This window comes from Phaeoacremonium minimum, assembly GCF_000392275.1.
Source record: "Phaeoacremonium minimum UCRPA7 unplaced genomic scaffold PA7_03_scaffold_408, whole genome shotgun sequence".
Classification (NCBI taxonomy): domain Eukaryota; kingdom Fungi; phylum Ascomycota; class Sordariomycetes; order Togniniales; family Togniniaceae; genus Phaeoacremonium; species Phaeoacremonium minimum.
The window spans coordinates 303,255-317,752 of NW_006921310.1; the positions used below are offsets into that span (position 1 = coordinate 303,255).

Genomic DNA, 14,498 nt, shown 5'->3' on the forward strand with positions numbered 1-14,498 from the left:
GGCTCGAGGCAGGCAAGCAGGAGAAGGGGGCCGGCAGCGGTTAGCGCAATCTTGACATGGTTCGTCATAATGTTATGTTAGACTAGCCTAGATACTTGGGTAGGTAATGTTAACATTCGAGCTGGGCCACCAGTGGATTACATTGCACACGTACCCCATTAGTCCACACTGTGCTCGACTACTGCACACTCGACTCAATGAACACTGTACGGTAGAGAGGTTAAAATTGTCGAAGATTTGCAGGTCTGCAAGAAGACTTTCGACAGGAGATACAGTGCATAATACAGTGTCCGTTACGTCAAATTGGTTAGTTGTTGCACATGCCGCGCGGGATGCTTGCGCAATGGCAATGCAGTCCCCATCGCATCGCATCTCCATCCTCATCCATCCATCACCATCACCCACTCGCCCGTCGCCTTACTATGTAATCATCCTTTTCCTGACAGAAACTGTACAGTATGTGAAAATATTTTCAGAACGCTTTGAGATATGTAGCCCGATATGAACAACTCATGTGAACACTCATTATGTCACGACCTCCTGCCGTTTTCGTGCGAGACTCTCGACTCTCTCTAGCTGACTTATGGTTACAAATTTTGGATTGTCTGTAAATAGATACCGGTACTACAGATATTGATCTCCAGTGCGGCGTTGTACTGTATAATACGATACTTGGCAACTCTTTCGGAGCAGAGCTCCCACATGCCTACCTCCCTACCTACCTCCCTACCTACCCGTAGTTACAATAGGTACCTCAGTACAGTGAAATGCATGGATATGGATGCAAGTCCCAGTATGCATGGCCGCATGCCTGCAACTTTACTGCTGCAATAAGCAAGCTACATTCGCCTTGGCCGTACCTGGAGCCTGGCTTGGGTCCTCTTCCCTGTTCCTGGTGAAGCTCCACCAAGCCCGCCACCCACGAGCTGCCTTCTCGGCCAGTCATTGGAGAATGCAACCTCAAGACCTCGCAGGGGGGCTTTCTCTTCCAAGGTCAGCGGCACTGAACCTTGCAATTGGCTGGCTGGGCTGGTCAATAAGCATCTTACTGTCCCTTTTAGCCTTTTGGAGCAACTGCAAATGTCAACCAAAATTCGATGTAAGAAATTGATCTGACCGTGATGGTATTCTTCTCTATAGTCTCTCGAAGCGATTCATCTCGAACTCTCTCTATTCTACTCGAAGACATTGCTCAAGACCGCTCATCTGGGTAATGTCGGTCCTGGCCAGGCCAGTGACTGTACAACTCAGTGTTCCGTGCCCCTTTCCGCCGGCCAAAGGCTTTGAACCCCTGAAGGAGATGCCTTGTGTGAGCCAATGACAAAAGTGATTCACCGAGTTCACAATCAGCGTGACGTTTTCGTGACCGTCTTTTATCCAATCTACACCGCGATCTTGGACTGACGTTAAGAGCATTGCTGCTCTGGATGGAAGGAGTTTCGACTTGAATTGGATTCCGGGAAACTACCGCTCGACGGCGACTTTTCCTTATCAATTTTCGTCTTTCGAGTTATAGAACTTCATCCGCTGGTTATGATAACCTGGGCTCGCGGAGAGCCTTGTAGCGATTGAGCAGATGTCTGGTTTTTCTTTCTCAATCAACCGGTTATTCATTTGTGCTGTCCCGAATTCGCGAGCAGCTGCCTCCGGAGCTATGTCCGGAGTATTTTGTTACGGATGCCGATGCATCGGCACTCATCAGCAGTTCATGAGCAGGCCTCATAATCCTCGATCTACTCTTCCAAAGTTGGTGGCAGTATATGTGTCGCGAGACGCTGATTCAAACAATTACGCCCTACAGTATCATCTCGAACATTCAGTCACATCCACATGGATGGATGGACCTCTATTCACTGCCGCGCCGACTACGGCCAACCTGAAGAGTCGGCTGCAGAAGTTGCCTATCTCGCTCACTTCAGCGGCCCCCCGTCGCCGACGCGCGACCCCGCTCCCCCACCCGCCCTCTCAAGACTGCAATGCCGTCTGTCGACTTGCCTATCGCGGCGACGATCGGACGGATCCTCCTGTGCAGGTGCAGAATGATGGGGATTGGCGAGCTGCTTGCTAATTATCGTATCTACTACTGTGTAGAAGCGTTGGGTGCGTCTCCATCAAGTGATGGAGCCCATCCTGGTTTCTTTCTTTCCTTAACATTCTTGTGAACTATCGTGACATCAATCCCGTCATGTACGCACGCCAGTTTGCCTTGCTGGCTCTGCTCTGCCCGGCTGCCTTGTCATCATCTGCCGTGGCAGCCCCGCAGGATGGTGATGGTGATGGTGTTTTTGGCGGTGGTCAGCACGTAATCGCCGACCCGGAGCCGGCCGACTTCAGCTGTGACCTCCCCGAGCCCCTGGCTCCGTCCGGCGATGGCCTCCCATCCGCCGACGACTTGTTCGGCTCCCATGATGCTCTCCTGAAGCAGGTGAAGCGACACGCGGCCCTTGTCAAGGTGCCGTCCATTTGCTATGATGATCTGGGCGACTTTGACAAGGATGAGCGCTGGGCGCCCTTCTACACTTTCCATGAGGTCCTTGCCGAGACATTCCCCCTGATGTGAGTTGTTTATGTCTTCATCTCATAGAGTCGACTTTTCAGTCATGTAAACATGTTGAGAGGTGCACAGAAGACAGGGAGTGGTTGTTTTGAGATTCAATTGTTGATACGTTGCCAGCCATTCTCACTTCACGATTGAGAAGGTCAATACCTTCGGACTCGTCTACACCCTCAAAGGGAGTGATAGCTCACTTAAGCCTCTCATGCTCACTGCCCACCAGGATGTGGTGCCGGTTGCTGACCCAACTACATGGACATATCCTCCATTCTCTGCCCATTTTGACGGAACTTGGCTGTGGGGAAGAGGTGCCTCAGACGATAAGAATAGCATGACCGGTCTCCTATCCGCCGTAGAAGGGCTTCTGGCTGAGGGCTTCACACCCAAACGGACTATCCTTCTCGCCTTCGGCTTCGACGAAGAATGCAGTGGCAGAAGGGGCGCAGGCTCCATCGCCCGCCACCTGGAGGCCATCTACGGCAACGACAGCATCGCGATCATCCTGGACGAGGGCGGCATGGGCCTGCAGCTGCTCGACGGCGACGCGCTCTACGCCCTGCCCGCCGTCATGGAGAAGGGCCACGTCGACGTCTGGTTCGAGCTGCACGTCGTCGGCGGGCACAGCTCCGTGCCGTTCCCGCACACGGGCATCGGCATCGTCTCCGAGATCGTCGCCGCGCTCGAGTCCCGCCCGTACGAGCCGCTGCTCACAAAGGGCAGCCCCATCTACAACCACTTCGTGTGCCAGGCGCGCTACAGCCCCGACGCCGAGCCGAAGATCACGAAGCTCCTGAAGGAGGGCGACCTGAAGGCGCTAACGGACGAGCTGGTCAGTATCGATCGTCCTACACATTTCCGGCTGCAGACTAGCCAGTCGGTGGATTATATCAGCGGAGGGCAGAAGATCAATGCCATGCCTGAAGTCATCAAGCTTGGAGTTAATTACCGCGTGGCGCCGCAGAATTCTATCCCTGAGATTCAGCATAACATTGTCAAGTACATCCAGCCCATCGTCGAGAAGTATCGCCTAACAGTGAAGCCGTTCGAAGGAGACAAGGGCTACGAGGACTACAAGTCGGTGTACGAGAGTGCTAGCATTGAGGCTCTGGAGGACGGTGTGAAGCCGTTTTATGAGGTTGATTACAATGGCACTCTGGTTCTCACGTCAAGCCAGCAAACACTCGTTGCGCCCGTGTCCCCGACTTCTGGTGCTGTGTGGGATGTCTTCTCCGGAACGATCCAGCATTCGTTCGCGTTTGAGGGAGGCAAGGTTATCCCAACCGGAGAACTGATGACTGGAAATACTGACACCCGTCATTATCTTGGTAGGTTGACACTATACAAGTCCTTCGTTTTTCGAGTAGCATGACCTTGATAAGACCTTTTGCTCACGACTCTTCAGGTTTGACACGTAATGTTTATCGATGGACGCCAACAAGACAGGGCGGCAGTGATGGTGTGCATACCATTAACGAGCGTATCAACATGACAGTTCACATGGAGGCTGTGAGGTTCTATTACAACTTGGTGAGAAACTTTGACGCTTCTGATGCCTGATTGTAGATAGGGCCAAATACCGCTGCGTAGATAACGATTATGTGATGGTGATAAGAGCATGAGAACTATGTTAAAAGCTAAGATTGGTTTATAACGAATAGAAATCATAACGAGAGTCAATTATAAACTCAGTGTTCTGTACATTCAAAGTGTCTAAGGGAAAAGAATCTTTGCTCATGTAAGTAAATTATGCTTGGCTTCAAAAGGACAACATGTGCACTTTATGCATTCCAGAGAATTTGTCTCCCCAACTGCGGTATGGCTAAGTGACGTAGATGGTGTGCTGCCGCGCTTGTTGATCGTATCGCCAGCAAGGTAATTTCTCCGGGGAAGCCTGGTCCATGAGGATTAGATTCCGCGTCTTGTGATACTTGATGCCATACTCGCTGAGACCATGGTCTGTCCGGTGGACCAACCCGATCCTCTTGAATCGACCCATTACGGCATCTTCCAGTTGCAAAACAATGACTGCCAGTGCCACAGGACCAAACCTGTGTGCCTCAGGCCCATATCGACAGTCTAGCTCCTCGCGGCGAGAGTCGCTATAGGTGTCGATCAAAGGCATGTAATAGTACGTCTGCTCTTCCGTCGCTCTGATATCATCGCTACTGGTCGGCTTTACATCGAAGCTACATTCTGGGTAAATCGAAAGATCAGGGGCTGAGTTTTCATCGGGCTTGAGTGATACATTGCAAACATCCGGGATTATACGCCAGGGGCCTGAACGTCTGTCAAATTTCATAGACTTGAGAACGCCGGTCAAGCGCAGCTCAATTGTAGGTCCCTCGATAGGGCCGAAAATATTATCTTCCACCTCATCATCTGGTGGCCAATGTGCGTCGGCGGCACGGGTCTTGTCTCTTCGCATTCCGCGGTGCCTTATGCAGCACGCTGACACCAAGTACGCGGTCGTGAACATCAAGTCCTTGTTTGGTGTCGCAATTGCCTTAGACACCGAAATCCATGAGAATGATGGAGCCAGATGGCGCTCGGGGCAAGGCTTTTCTCTCTCAGATATCCCGACTAACCAACAGAGGTCGTGGATCAAGGTGGACCGCCACAGTCCAGCAAGATACAGATCCCCAAGAGCTTCCTGGGTGTACCTAGCAATGCCGGCGCTGGCAATGAGCCTATCTTTTGCAAATGAAAGTTCACATTCCGAATAGTTGGCAATAGTGTCATACCACACTAGGTATTGTTTTTCGCGTGAGTTGAGCGGACGCTCTAGTCTAGTAGCCAGCCAGTTCGCCACATTAGTGAAAATGCTAGGCTGGAATTGCTTGATGCCTCTTGTATTGATGGATGTGTTTTGTGTGACTTCTGGGAGGCGTTCTGGGTATATCTCGCACACCGTCTTCTCGCAACACTCCCAGAATATCTGGCTGCGGCAGAAGTGAATCACCCTTGCAGCTAAGAGTCTCTCTTGCAGCACCCAACCACGACGGTTGAGGGGCGCGTCACGGACATCGCGGTTCCATAGACGGTGATCTGTGGAGTAAAATCGCGACACTTTCCCAGTTGCTTTGACATAGAAGTCAAGGCGTGCCTCACGGAAAGACTGGGTTTCTCTCTCGTGGAACAGACCGACGTTTTCGCCAGCCCAGTCGGCAGACAAGTTGCAAAATGCATTCCTATAGTAGCGGTCCATCCGGCCAGCTTGCAGTGTCCAGTCTTGCATATCATCTCCACGCTGGATGATACAAAGGGAATCAATCCAGATATACCTCACTCCTAGGCGTCTCGTGACTTCGAATGCATCGAGATAAGTTCTGCCAAACTTATCCGCAGAAATAGTGTCCTCGAACTGCCTCCTGTTCTGTGTCGTCAGGAGAGGGAGATTGGCGGATCCCCAACGGTGACTCAAAGTGACATATTTACTGCCCGGTACTAACTCTTCACCGTTGATTAATTTGATGGGGTCGGAAGCTTCAAGTCCGATATCCAAAAGCCTACTTGGACATCCGTAAGCACTGTTGCGTCGACTCTGGCACTTCTGATGTAGAGAGGTGCACTCTTCAATACAAGACATGATAAAGGCCCAGGATTCATCAGACTTTGTACTCATTGATACCGGAGGCCGAAGCGGAATGTGCTCTTCAAATTGAACATGTTCTCAGTTTTCGAACTTTGATATGACCTTCCTGTCTCGAGATTGGGTTGATCAGACTCACTTTCTTTTGGGCCAAAGATATAGGAGAAATTGAAATTTCCCATGGGCAACTGTGGTTCCAGCGCCGCCCAACAGGATTGAACTCTGTCCTCGAACAAGCCTTGTTCCTGTAGTCCTTCTTTATATTTTTTGTAAAATATATAGTGAATCGTCAGAAAGTCGTTGTCAGCATTAACTTTTAGATAAAGTCTTGTGAAGAACAATCCGCCATCCCGTTTTACGCTGCTATAGTCGTCATGGACATGACGATTGGCGGATCTTTCAGGTTTCCATAAAGACGCAACCAACTCTCGCATTAGAGCACAATCCTGAGAGCGGAAGGTGTAGAAAGCTTGAGAGCAGAGATAACATCCCGTCTCAGCGGACTGGATGAAAGATGCGATGCTGCTGTGATGGTCTGCGGTGATGCCAATGGATTTGCTAAAACGCTCGACATCGAAATTGATTTGACTGAATGTAGCCCCGCAAATGCTACAAACTCCCAGCATTATGTCCTGAGCTCATTCAAAACTCGGCTTTGTGGCAGTCTTTGAGAATTCTGCGAGGCAGCTTATATTGAGTGTGTTTGAGGTATACGTATAACTTTTAGAGATAACGATGAACGGCTCAAATTCTGGCTGGAGGCACCTGGAATATGTTATGACTTTCGATTTGTGGATACCTAACGCACGAATAACACAGTCTGGAGGTTTGAGGGGTAACTCGTTTCAATAGGTCAAGTAATTCAACACTTGTTAACAAATTATCTTCATACAGGGCATTAGAGCCTGGCTTTTGTATATCAGGAGATTGCGCTAGATCAATACAAACAACTATTTGCTTTCTGCCATTACGGACGGAGGGCGTAACTTTCTACGAATCACTCTAGTTCACAAAATGATGATTCTATTTGCCAACTGACATAATCTGAAACTGATAAATTGTTGTATGGACTGGCTATAAAAACACCAATAACAAGTAAGGAAAGATAATTCGTGCTGAGGTGCTTTCGCTGGTAGGTGGCTTGTTATTTTGTCCGCCGCTTGTCACTGATGAAGATCGTGGTCGCCGCTTTTCGTAAATCATATGACTGCTCACTTTATACAAACATCAAGCTTATTGAACTGTTTGTTCAAAATTTGAGTCATCATGGAGATTATCAATACCCAAAACAATCATAATTTATCATTTCCTCTTCACCCAATAACGTAAACAGATAAAGCCCGCCCTGCCGTGGTATCTGAAAGAAGCGGATAGTCATAACACAATGTGAGGCCGCCCCAATCTGTAGAATTACAGCTGGTAAATCTGTCATAAAACATCGGACAATTCATAAGGGTATCCTTTTTGAGACTCTGTCAAGCAACCAGGGAACTCCGAAACCTTGTGACAGCCCATTTGCCGTCTTCCCGCAACGCTCTTAATGGAGGAAGTTTATTAGCACGGGCACATCCTCATGTTCGAACACCAGATCCGAAGCCGGTCGATATTGACGTCACGAAGCCCTGTGACCAACGCGCGAGAGTCTCAAATTGTCGACTCTCCAGGTGCCGCCATTCAGCGGGTGGTGTGTTACGTCTCAACCTGCCTGAGGCTTTTCGTACACTATGCGTTCTCAGAGGCATTCTGTGCACTGCTCCGATAGCTTTAGTACACAGATATGCAATTATTGATATCAGGTAAGGAATGGTCTCGTGCCTAGACTTACTTGTTCATGATTGCAGTTCGAGCAACGATTGCTGATAACAAAGATGCTGCCACAAAGATGGCAGTGAACCGCGTAGGCGGACATGGCGAGTGGTGCAGGATTGACGCCCCGTTCAGGAGCAATAACGCTCAATGCTGACTGATTGGCCGTTCTTCCCATAGATTCTGCAAGGCGATCGTATTAACTTGGAATTTCGTTTCAATCAAGATCGAGATCGAAGTAGTTTATCTTCATGAGATAGGCAGAAGGAGGGGAAGCACACGATGAGGTGCAAGATGGGCTGACAGCCACTATATACAAACGAGGGGAAAGGTGGGCTATGCATGTAAGTCTTGCGCCCGTCCCCCATCTATTGAGCAGTATGTGGACCAGACTGCAGGATTTCGTGGGAGAGTGAGGCAGAGAGCAAAGAGAGTTTGCTTCCGGTGCTTGCCGCCGCCAGGCAACTAGGCGCCGTGAGCCGACCACTGAGATGAGTCGATGCTCGCCACATGACCCTTTTTCGCCTGTCAGACCGATTGAAAACGAGAAACCTCTTCATTTTCCTGTGACTGATCGGCTGCAACCGCGAGATTTTTCCTGGTGGGAGAACGGGGATCCGGGTCTTTCGCCATTTGGTGCAGTTTGCGGACCTGGTCCCATCCAGCAGAAAATGGCACTGGAGGACCCTTGCAGGCTAGCTGCATCTTCCCCCGCATGCAGCCATCTACTGCATACATATATAGAGGTGTGGGCAGCGCAGAACGATTCTGGGATCCAATGACGGTTGAGGTGTGAGACAAGGGAATTGATAATCGGGGTACACCAGCGTGGGGGCGTAGTGATTTGATGTTCTACCCAGAGCCACGGCTTTAAAGGAAGAAGAGGCTACGGAGTGCTGGGCGGCTCTGATCCCCGTCTTGAGAAGCATTTGCCCGTAAAGCGCATTCAAGCGAGGGAAACAAGATCATGCTTGTTATGATAGAGACAGGGCGTTGCTCGTCAAGGCTGAGCAACACAACTAATGAATGGTGTTTCTTAATTGGGGATAATTACGATGGCCGGGCATGTTCGTCTCTCGCCCGGAGGTTGAAATAGAGAAACAATCTCGACACAGGCAGGCTGCCGGCGACAACGCCTGATGCGGCTCCGTAGGCCGCATAATCGTAGGGCGAGAATGCGGGGTCTGCTTAAACATTGTTATGTGAAATTTGACCGAGAATCGATCGGGCAGTGCAGTTATAAGGCGAATCTTCGGCGAGATTCAGTGATGGTGCATCCGCGAGGCTCTTGGTGTAACAATGAACGAACAACATCTGTCCTGTCCTACATTTCGGCTTTCTCTTCATTGAAACTCTCATTCCGCGTTCAAATTACATTGTACTCTGTCGGTATTACAATGCTAGAGGTGCTTCTTGCCTAGAGACTGTTGCTGGCTGCTCTCACCTTGTGGGTATCTGGGCGAGGCACTGCCGCATGGGAGGCATCCGAGGTGTAGCTTACGGTGAGGCAAAAAATACAGGCAGCACCGACTTTCTTGCCAGACACTGCGAACACGAATGCGCCCGCCTAGTTCACGAGAGCACCATCTTTGGGCGGTGTCTTCAAGTGTGTTACAAGGGAAAGCTTCCTTTAGTCGAGGCATCGCCTCGTGTCTTTTGTCACAGACCCAGAACCCGACAATACGTATCAGGCACGTATTGTCGTACTGTGAGCGAAGGACTATGGACGACATGGACAAAAGTTAAACGATATTTGATCGCTGGTTCGAAAACGGTTGGACCGGCTATGAGGTTGCCTAAGAGGCTGTATACACTCTCTATCTTATTTCGCAAATGATCGTGATATCGACACAGCACTGGAGCCTGGGAGGAAGCTAGACATGAGGAGCCAAACCGTTCTTGACCTTCTTGACTGGTCGGGCCAGGAATACTTGGCGAGATGATCCATCGTCGTTCAATTCTGAAAACGCCATCCTCGAAGTGTCTTCAAGGCACCAGGAAATCGGAACCATCAGGGTGCCTGTTTTCGATAAAGGCCTTTGTACGGTGCACTAAACAGAAGTTGGGATCCTGAAAGATGTCGAATGAGCTCGCGGTCAGCTGAGGATCTCTGTTCGCGGGTTCTTTGTTAGAATTTTCGCTGGCACTCAAACATACATGGCAAACAGATGATGGAGATGACGATGATTAACGGAGTTACGGTACGTCATCCTCGAAATGTTCATTTATTCTTCTCTTCTTCATCCATCGGTTCTCCGAAGACGGCGTGACGCATCGGCAGACAACTAACGTGAGCCAACAGACAGGCACTTGCGGGGTGCATTAGTTCCGTCTACCCACAACTCAGTGATTCACTGATTTACTGCTTGCTGGCTTAAGACATCACTGACTGCTGGAATGGTTGTGGGGACCTTGATCGAAGAAATGACTCGCTAAAGATGTCGGTTTTGGGCCAATTCAGCCGCAGCCATTCTGCCTGACCCACTAACATGTTGTTTTCTTGGGACGCTTTAGCGGGTGAAATGGTGGTTTGATTATCCCAGACGGAGGCTCTTCGTTCAATGTTGTGAGGAGCGCGGACTCTGGAGTGAGCTTGTTCTTCTCCGAATTTCAGAGATACAACAGCCATAAACAATATCAATCTGTGGTTCAGACATTGGCGACCTCATTGAATTACAGTCCTGCCTCCGCGAGAGTGGGTTAAAAGGGAAAGGCATCTCGCGAGGCGCCGAGGTTGCTGGTATTACTCTAGGCCGCCAGCGAGGCGCAGCACACCTCTAGCCGTCCAAAGGTTTGCTCGTGGCTTGAGCCGGCTCCTCAGCTGTCACGCGCGACTCCATCTAACGTCTTTTCTTCCACAATAGTTCAACTTTAATTATGGACTAGACTAGGTCATGATCTTTGGGTTTTCAGTGAAGGAATTGGAGGCAACCGCCCAGTCAATTGGGAACGCTTACACTGGGCTAGAATTGGCGGCCGCTTTCGGCTGACCTGACAATGCACCGTTGCCTGTAATGACTGTAAAGTACTGTGCCACCTGGCCAGATAAGAGAGGATGCCTCGCACCCCAGAGTGTATTAACTTCCTGAGCCTTCATTTAGCTCAGCCATGATAATGGGACAGGGTTCCAATTCACCTAGGCTAATTGACAACTAGTTTTGTCTAGTGAGTAAACTTCATCTCGTATGGGGTAGTCAATGCCAACTCACGGTCTCTGACTCTGTGACTGAAGTTTGTTGTCTCGGGCAGCTTCAAACAGCTATTAAACCCACAGCATCCCCTCTCCGCATCACGATTCTTCAGAAACACAATCCTACTACTTCTCACAATAGTCCGCGATCAGGAGACATACAAACCTCATAATACATCAGTTATAGACTCTGTGCTCTTAGATCTCAACTCGCAGACCTAATGGTATATTCCAGATCCTTGTGCTCAACCTGTGCCGCTCGCTAACATATCTTGACAAGGTTGCTGTTCCAATTGTGGGCGTCCCCGACAAAGTCGAGGATAGCCTGGATGAGAAACGCTATCCCATCAGATCTCGAGAGCAAAACAGCAACTCTTCAACTCCTGCCGTGACTATACATCCTTTACAAACGCAAGATGGAGTCATCATCAAAGTTCAGCCTCCGACTTCACCGGCAAATATGTCAATGTCTCACGTACCTTGTGACATTGTGTTGGTGATCGACGTTTCTGGAAGTATGGGAGCTGATGCACCGGTGCCTACTAATCCTGGTGAGAGAAGCGAACGTTTTGGCCTGTCGGTGCTGGATCTGGTCAAGCATGCTGCTCTCACCATTCTCGAGACTCTGGATGACCGTGATCGCCTCGGGATCGTCACTTTCGCGACCAAGTCAAAAGTGATCCAGCCACTTACCTTCATGAACAAGAAGAATAAGAAGAAGGCCAAGTCGAATATCGAGAGCATGTATCCGCTGGACATGACCAACCTTTGGCACGGCATTCGCGACAGTCTCGGCCTCTTCGATGGTGACTTTGACACTGGTCGAGTTCCAGCTGTCATGGTTCTTACAGATGGTCTCCCAAATCATATGTATTGCTCTCTTCGGAAGTGCTAAAAATTGCATAGATCGCTGATAAACTACTAGGTGCCCACCGCAAGGTTATGTTCCAAAGCTACGCAAGACACACATTCCAGCTACCATTCACACTTTCGGCTTTGGCTATAGCCTCCGGTCCGGCTTATTGAAGTCCATCGCTGAAACTGGCGGTGGCAACTATGCCTTCATTCCTGATGCTGGCATGATCGGTACCGTTTTCGTTCACGCTGTTGCGAATTTGCAGTCCACTTATGCAAACAACGCGAGCTTACGGCTTAACTATCCGGGGCATGTCAATTTGTATCAGACTACCGGCCCATCAGCCGACACGCAAGAGCCCATCCAAGTGGGCGGAAGCAATCAGCTCACAATTCCACTGGGAAACATCCAATACGGACAATCTCGAGACATCTATTTGCGATATGACAACAACCCGACGAACCGCGATGATTTCCTGGCGCCGCCAATCCTTAGTGCTGTACTTGAGTTCAACTTGATGACCTCGCAAGTTCACAAACTGGTGGCACATCGTAGCCTCAGCAATTTCACGACCATGACTGAGGCCGAGATCGCCTATCACGTTTCTCGAAGCAAAATTTGCGGTTTCTTGTCTTCTCTGTATCCCCTGCGATCTGACTTCGAACACAATGCAGTTGACTGGCACTTTTCTCTCGGCTCAACCAAACTCCGCGGCTTAGTTGCTACGCTCCCTGCCGCCAACTACGCCGACACGAAGAATGTCTCTCTCATGGAAGATCTCTCAGCTCCGGAACCCAAGGGACAGGTCCTTCTGGCTCTTTCAAGACAGGATTACTGGAAGAAATGGGGTGCTCACTATCTTCTTTCTCTCCTGAATGCTCATGCCAAGCAGATCTGCAACTCGTTCAAGGATCCTGGCCCGTTGCAATATGGTGTCGACAGCCCACTGTTTATTCAATGCCGCGACAGATTGGACGAGGCCTTTGACAACCTTCCGGCGCCGAAACCCAGCAACTACACCGAGTACAGGGGCCCCATCTATATGAGCAGCTATAATAGCTCTAGCAATCCTTGCTTTGCCGGATGCTCGACGGTGACATTAGCCAACGGAAAGGACATTGCGGTCTCGACAATGCGAAAAGGAATGAGAGTTGCTACACCTCTGGGTCCTAGGAGGGTGGTGGCTATTCTAAAGACGCCAGTCAGGAGAGAGATCATGTGCAAAGTCGGCGGATTGCTCGTCACTCCTTGGCACCCCGTGTCTCTAGATGGGAAGTCCTGGGCCTTCCCTAGTGACATCGCGGATGGTGCCGTGCGATATTCAGGTGCAATCTACTCCATCCTATTGCAGAAGGATCGCCAAGTCGATGCCCACGCTGTGAAGGCCGGTGGTCTCTGGGGCGTCACGCTCGGCCACGGACTTTTGGCCGGCGATGATGTGAGGGCTCACCACTACTTGGGGAACTACAGCGCAGTCGTGCGGAGCCTCAAGGGTTTGAGACTCGATCACAATGGTGTTGCACTGGGTGGAGGTGTAAAGCGGAGCAAGTCAAATGGCCTGGTCTGCGGTTTCAAGAAGCCCATGGTTAGACGGAGAGAAGTTATACCTTCAGCACTGGTTCAGACCAAGGTCGTGTATGCATAAGATGGGATCTGTTTTCAGGATTGTTTCTCAATAAAGTATTGGCCTATGGATCTTTGATTTGGGACATCGCTCATTCGGCAGGTTGAAATTGAAAGTTCAGAAATGAAACCTTCGGTTGGTTTTGTGTACCAAAGGAAAACGTAAATTAGATATACATTTGGACTAAGATGTCAAATGACTCAATAACAATGACAACGTCGATTCTTCCTCCAATACGAATGCTCTTGAAAGACTTGTTGTCATCTTGTATATGGGTGCATGTAATTGTGAGCGCGGTTCATTCGTTAAATGACGAGATATCTTTTCTTGCCAGGTAGGACTCCCGGGCTCTTCATTCTCGCAAGATCACTGGCAAAGGAGATTCAACGGCTGAGATTGGCCCGATGGAAGGCAATTGGTAGGTAACATCAGTAGAGTAGGCAGTCAAAATGAGTAGACTTAGGTCCATGGTCTTTGCGTAGCGAGAAGACGTATGGGAAAGCATCTAACAAGAAGCCCGAAATTCAGCCTCCGAGCAAAATACGCTCTTTCAAGGGCACGAAGGGACTTGCTCGACAGCCACCTTGAGCCCAAATGCAGTCTTTAGGCTTAAATAGGGGCTGAGAGCTCAGCTCCTATTTTTGTATGTTGGGAAGATCCTGTGTGTCAGAGCTTGACCGTTCATTGGCCGTCCTCTCACCCCTGAAAGCCTACGGGAGACCATATTCAAGCCACTTTTGTCCTCACCACGTACCGTGGCACACACAAAATCCAACAATGCCTATGAGCTTGGACCATCGTACTTGCTTATTGCATTTGACTCACTCTGGAGTCTGTATTCCTGGTATTACGCGGTTACAGTGCATATGCCCTAGATAA

At 49.8% G+C, this 14,498-nt stretch overlaps 2 protein-coding genes across 2 annotated transcripts; both read left to right on the plus strand.

The window, feature by feature from the left end:
• Positions 1-2,185: 2,185 nt before the first annotated feature.
• UCRPA7_5269 (putative peptidase family m20 m25 m40 protein) lies at positions 2,186-4,111 on the plus strand (the record flags this gene model as incomplete). Its single annotated transcript, XM_007917816.1, has 3 exons — positions 2,186-2,556; positions 2,675-3,879; positions 3,957-4,111. 3 exons carry the CDS (start codon positions 2,186-2,188, stop codon positions 4,109-4,111), a joined length of 1,731 nt encoding a protein of 576 aa, XP_007916007.1.
• A 7,488-nt stretch (positions 4,112-11,599) lies between these two features.
• Positions 11,600-13,640, plus strand: UCRPA7_5270 (putative u-box domain-containing protein; the record flags this gene model as incomplete). Its single annotated transcript, XM_007917817.1, has 2 exons — positions 11,600-12,009; positions 12,065-13,640. The coding sequence occupies 2 exons, from the start codon at positions 11,600-11,602 to the stop codon at positions 13,638-13,640; spliced, it is 1,986 nt and encodes a 661-aa protein (XP_007916008.1).
• Between the last annotated feature and the right edge of the window lie 858 nt (positions 13,641-14,498).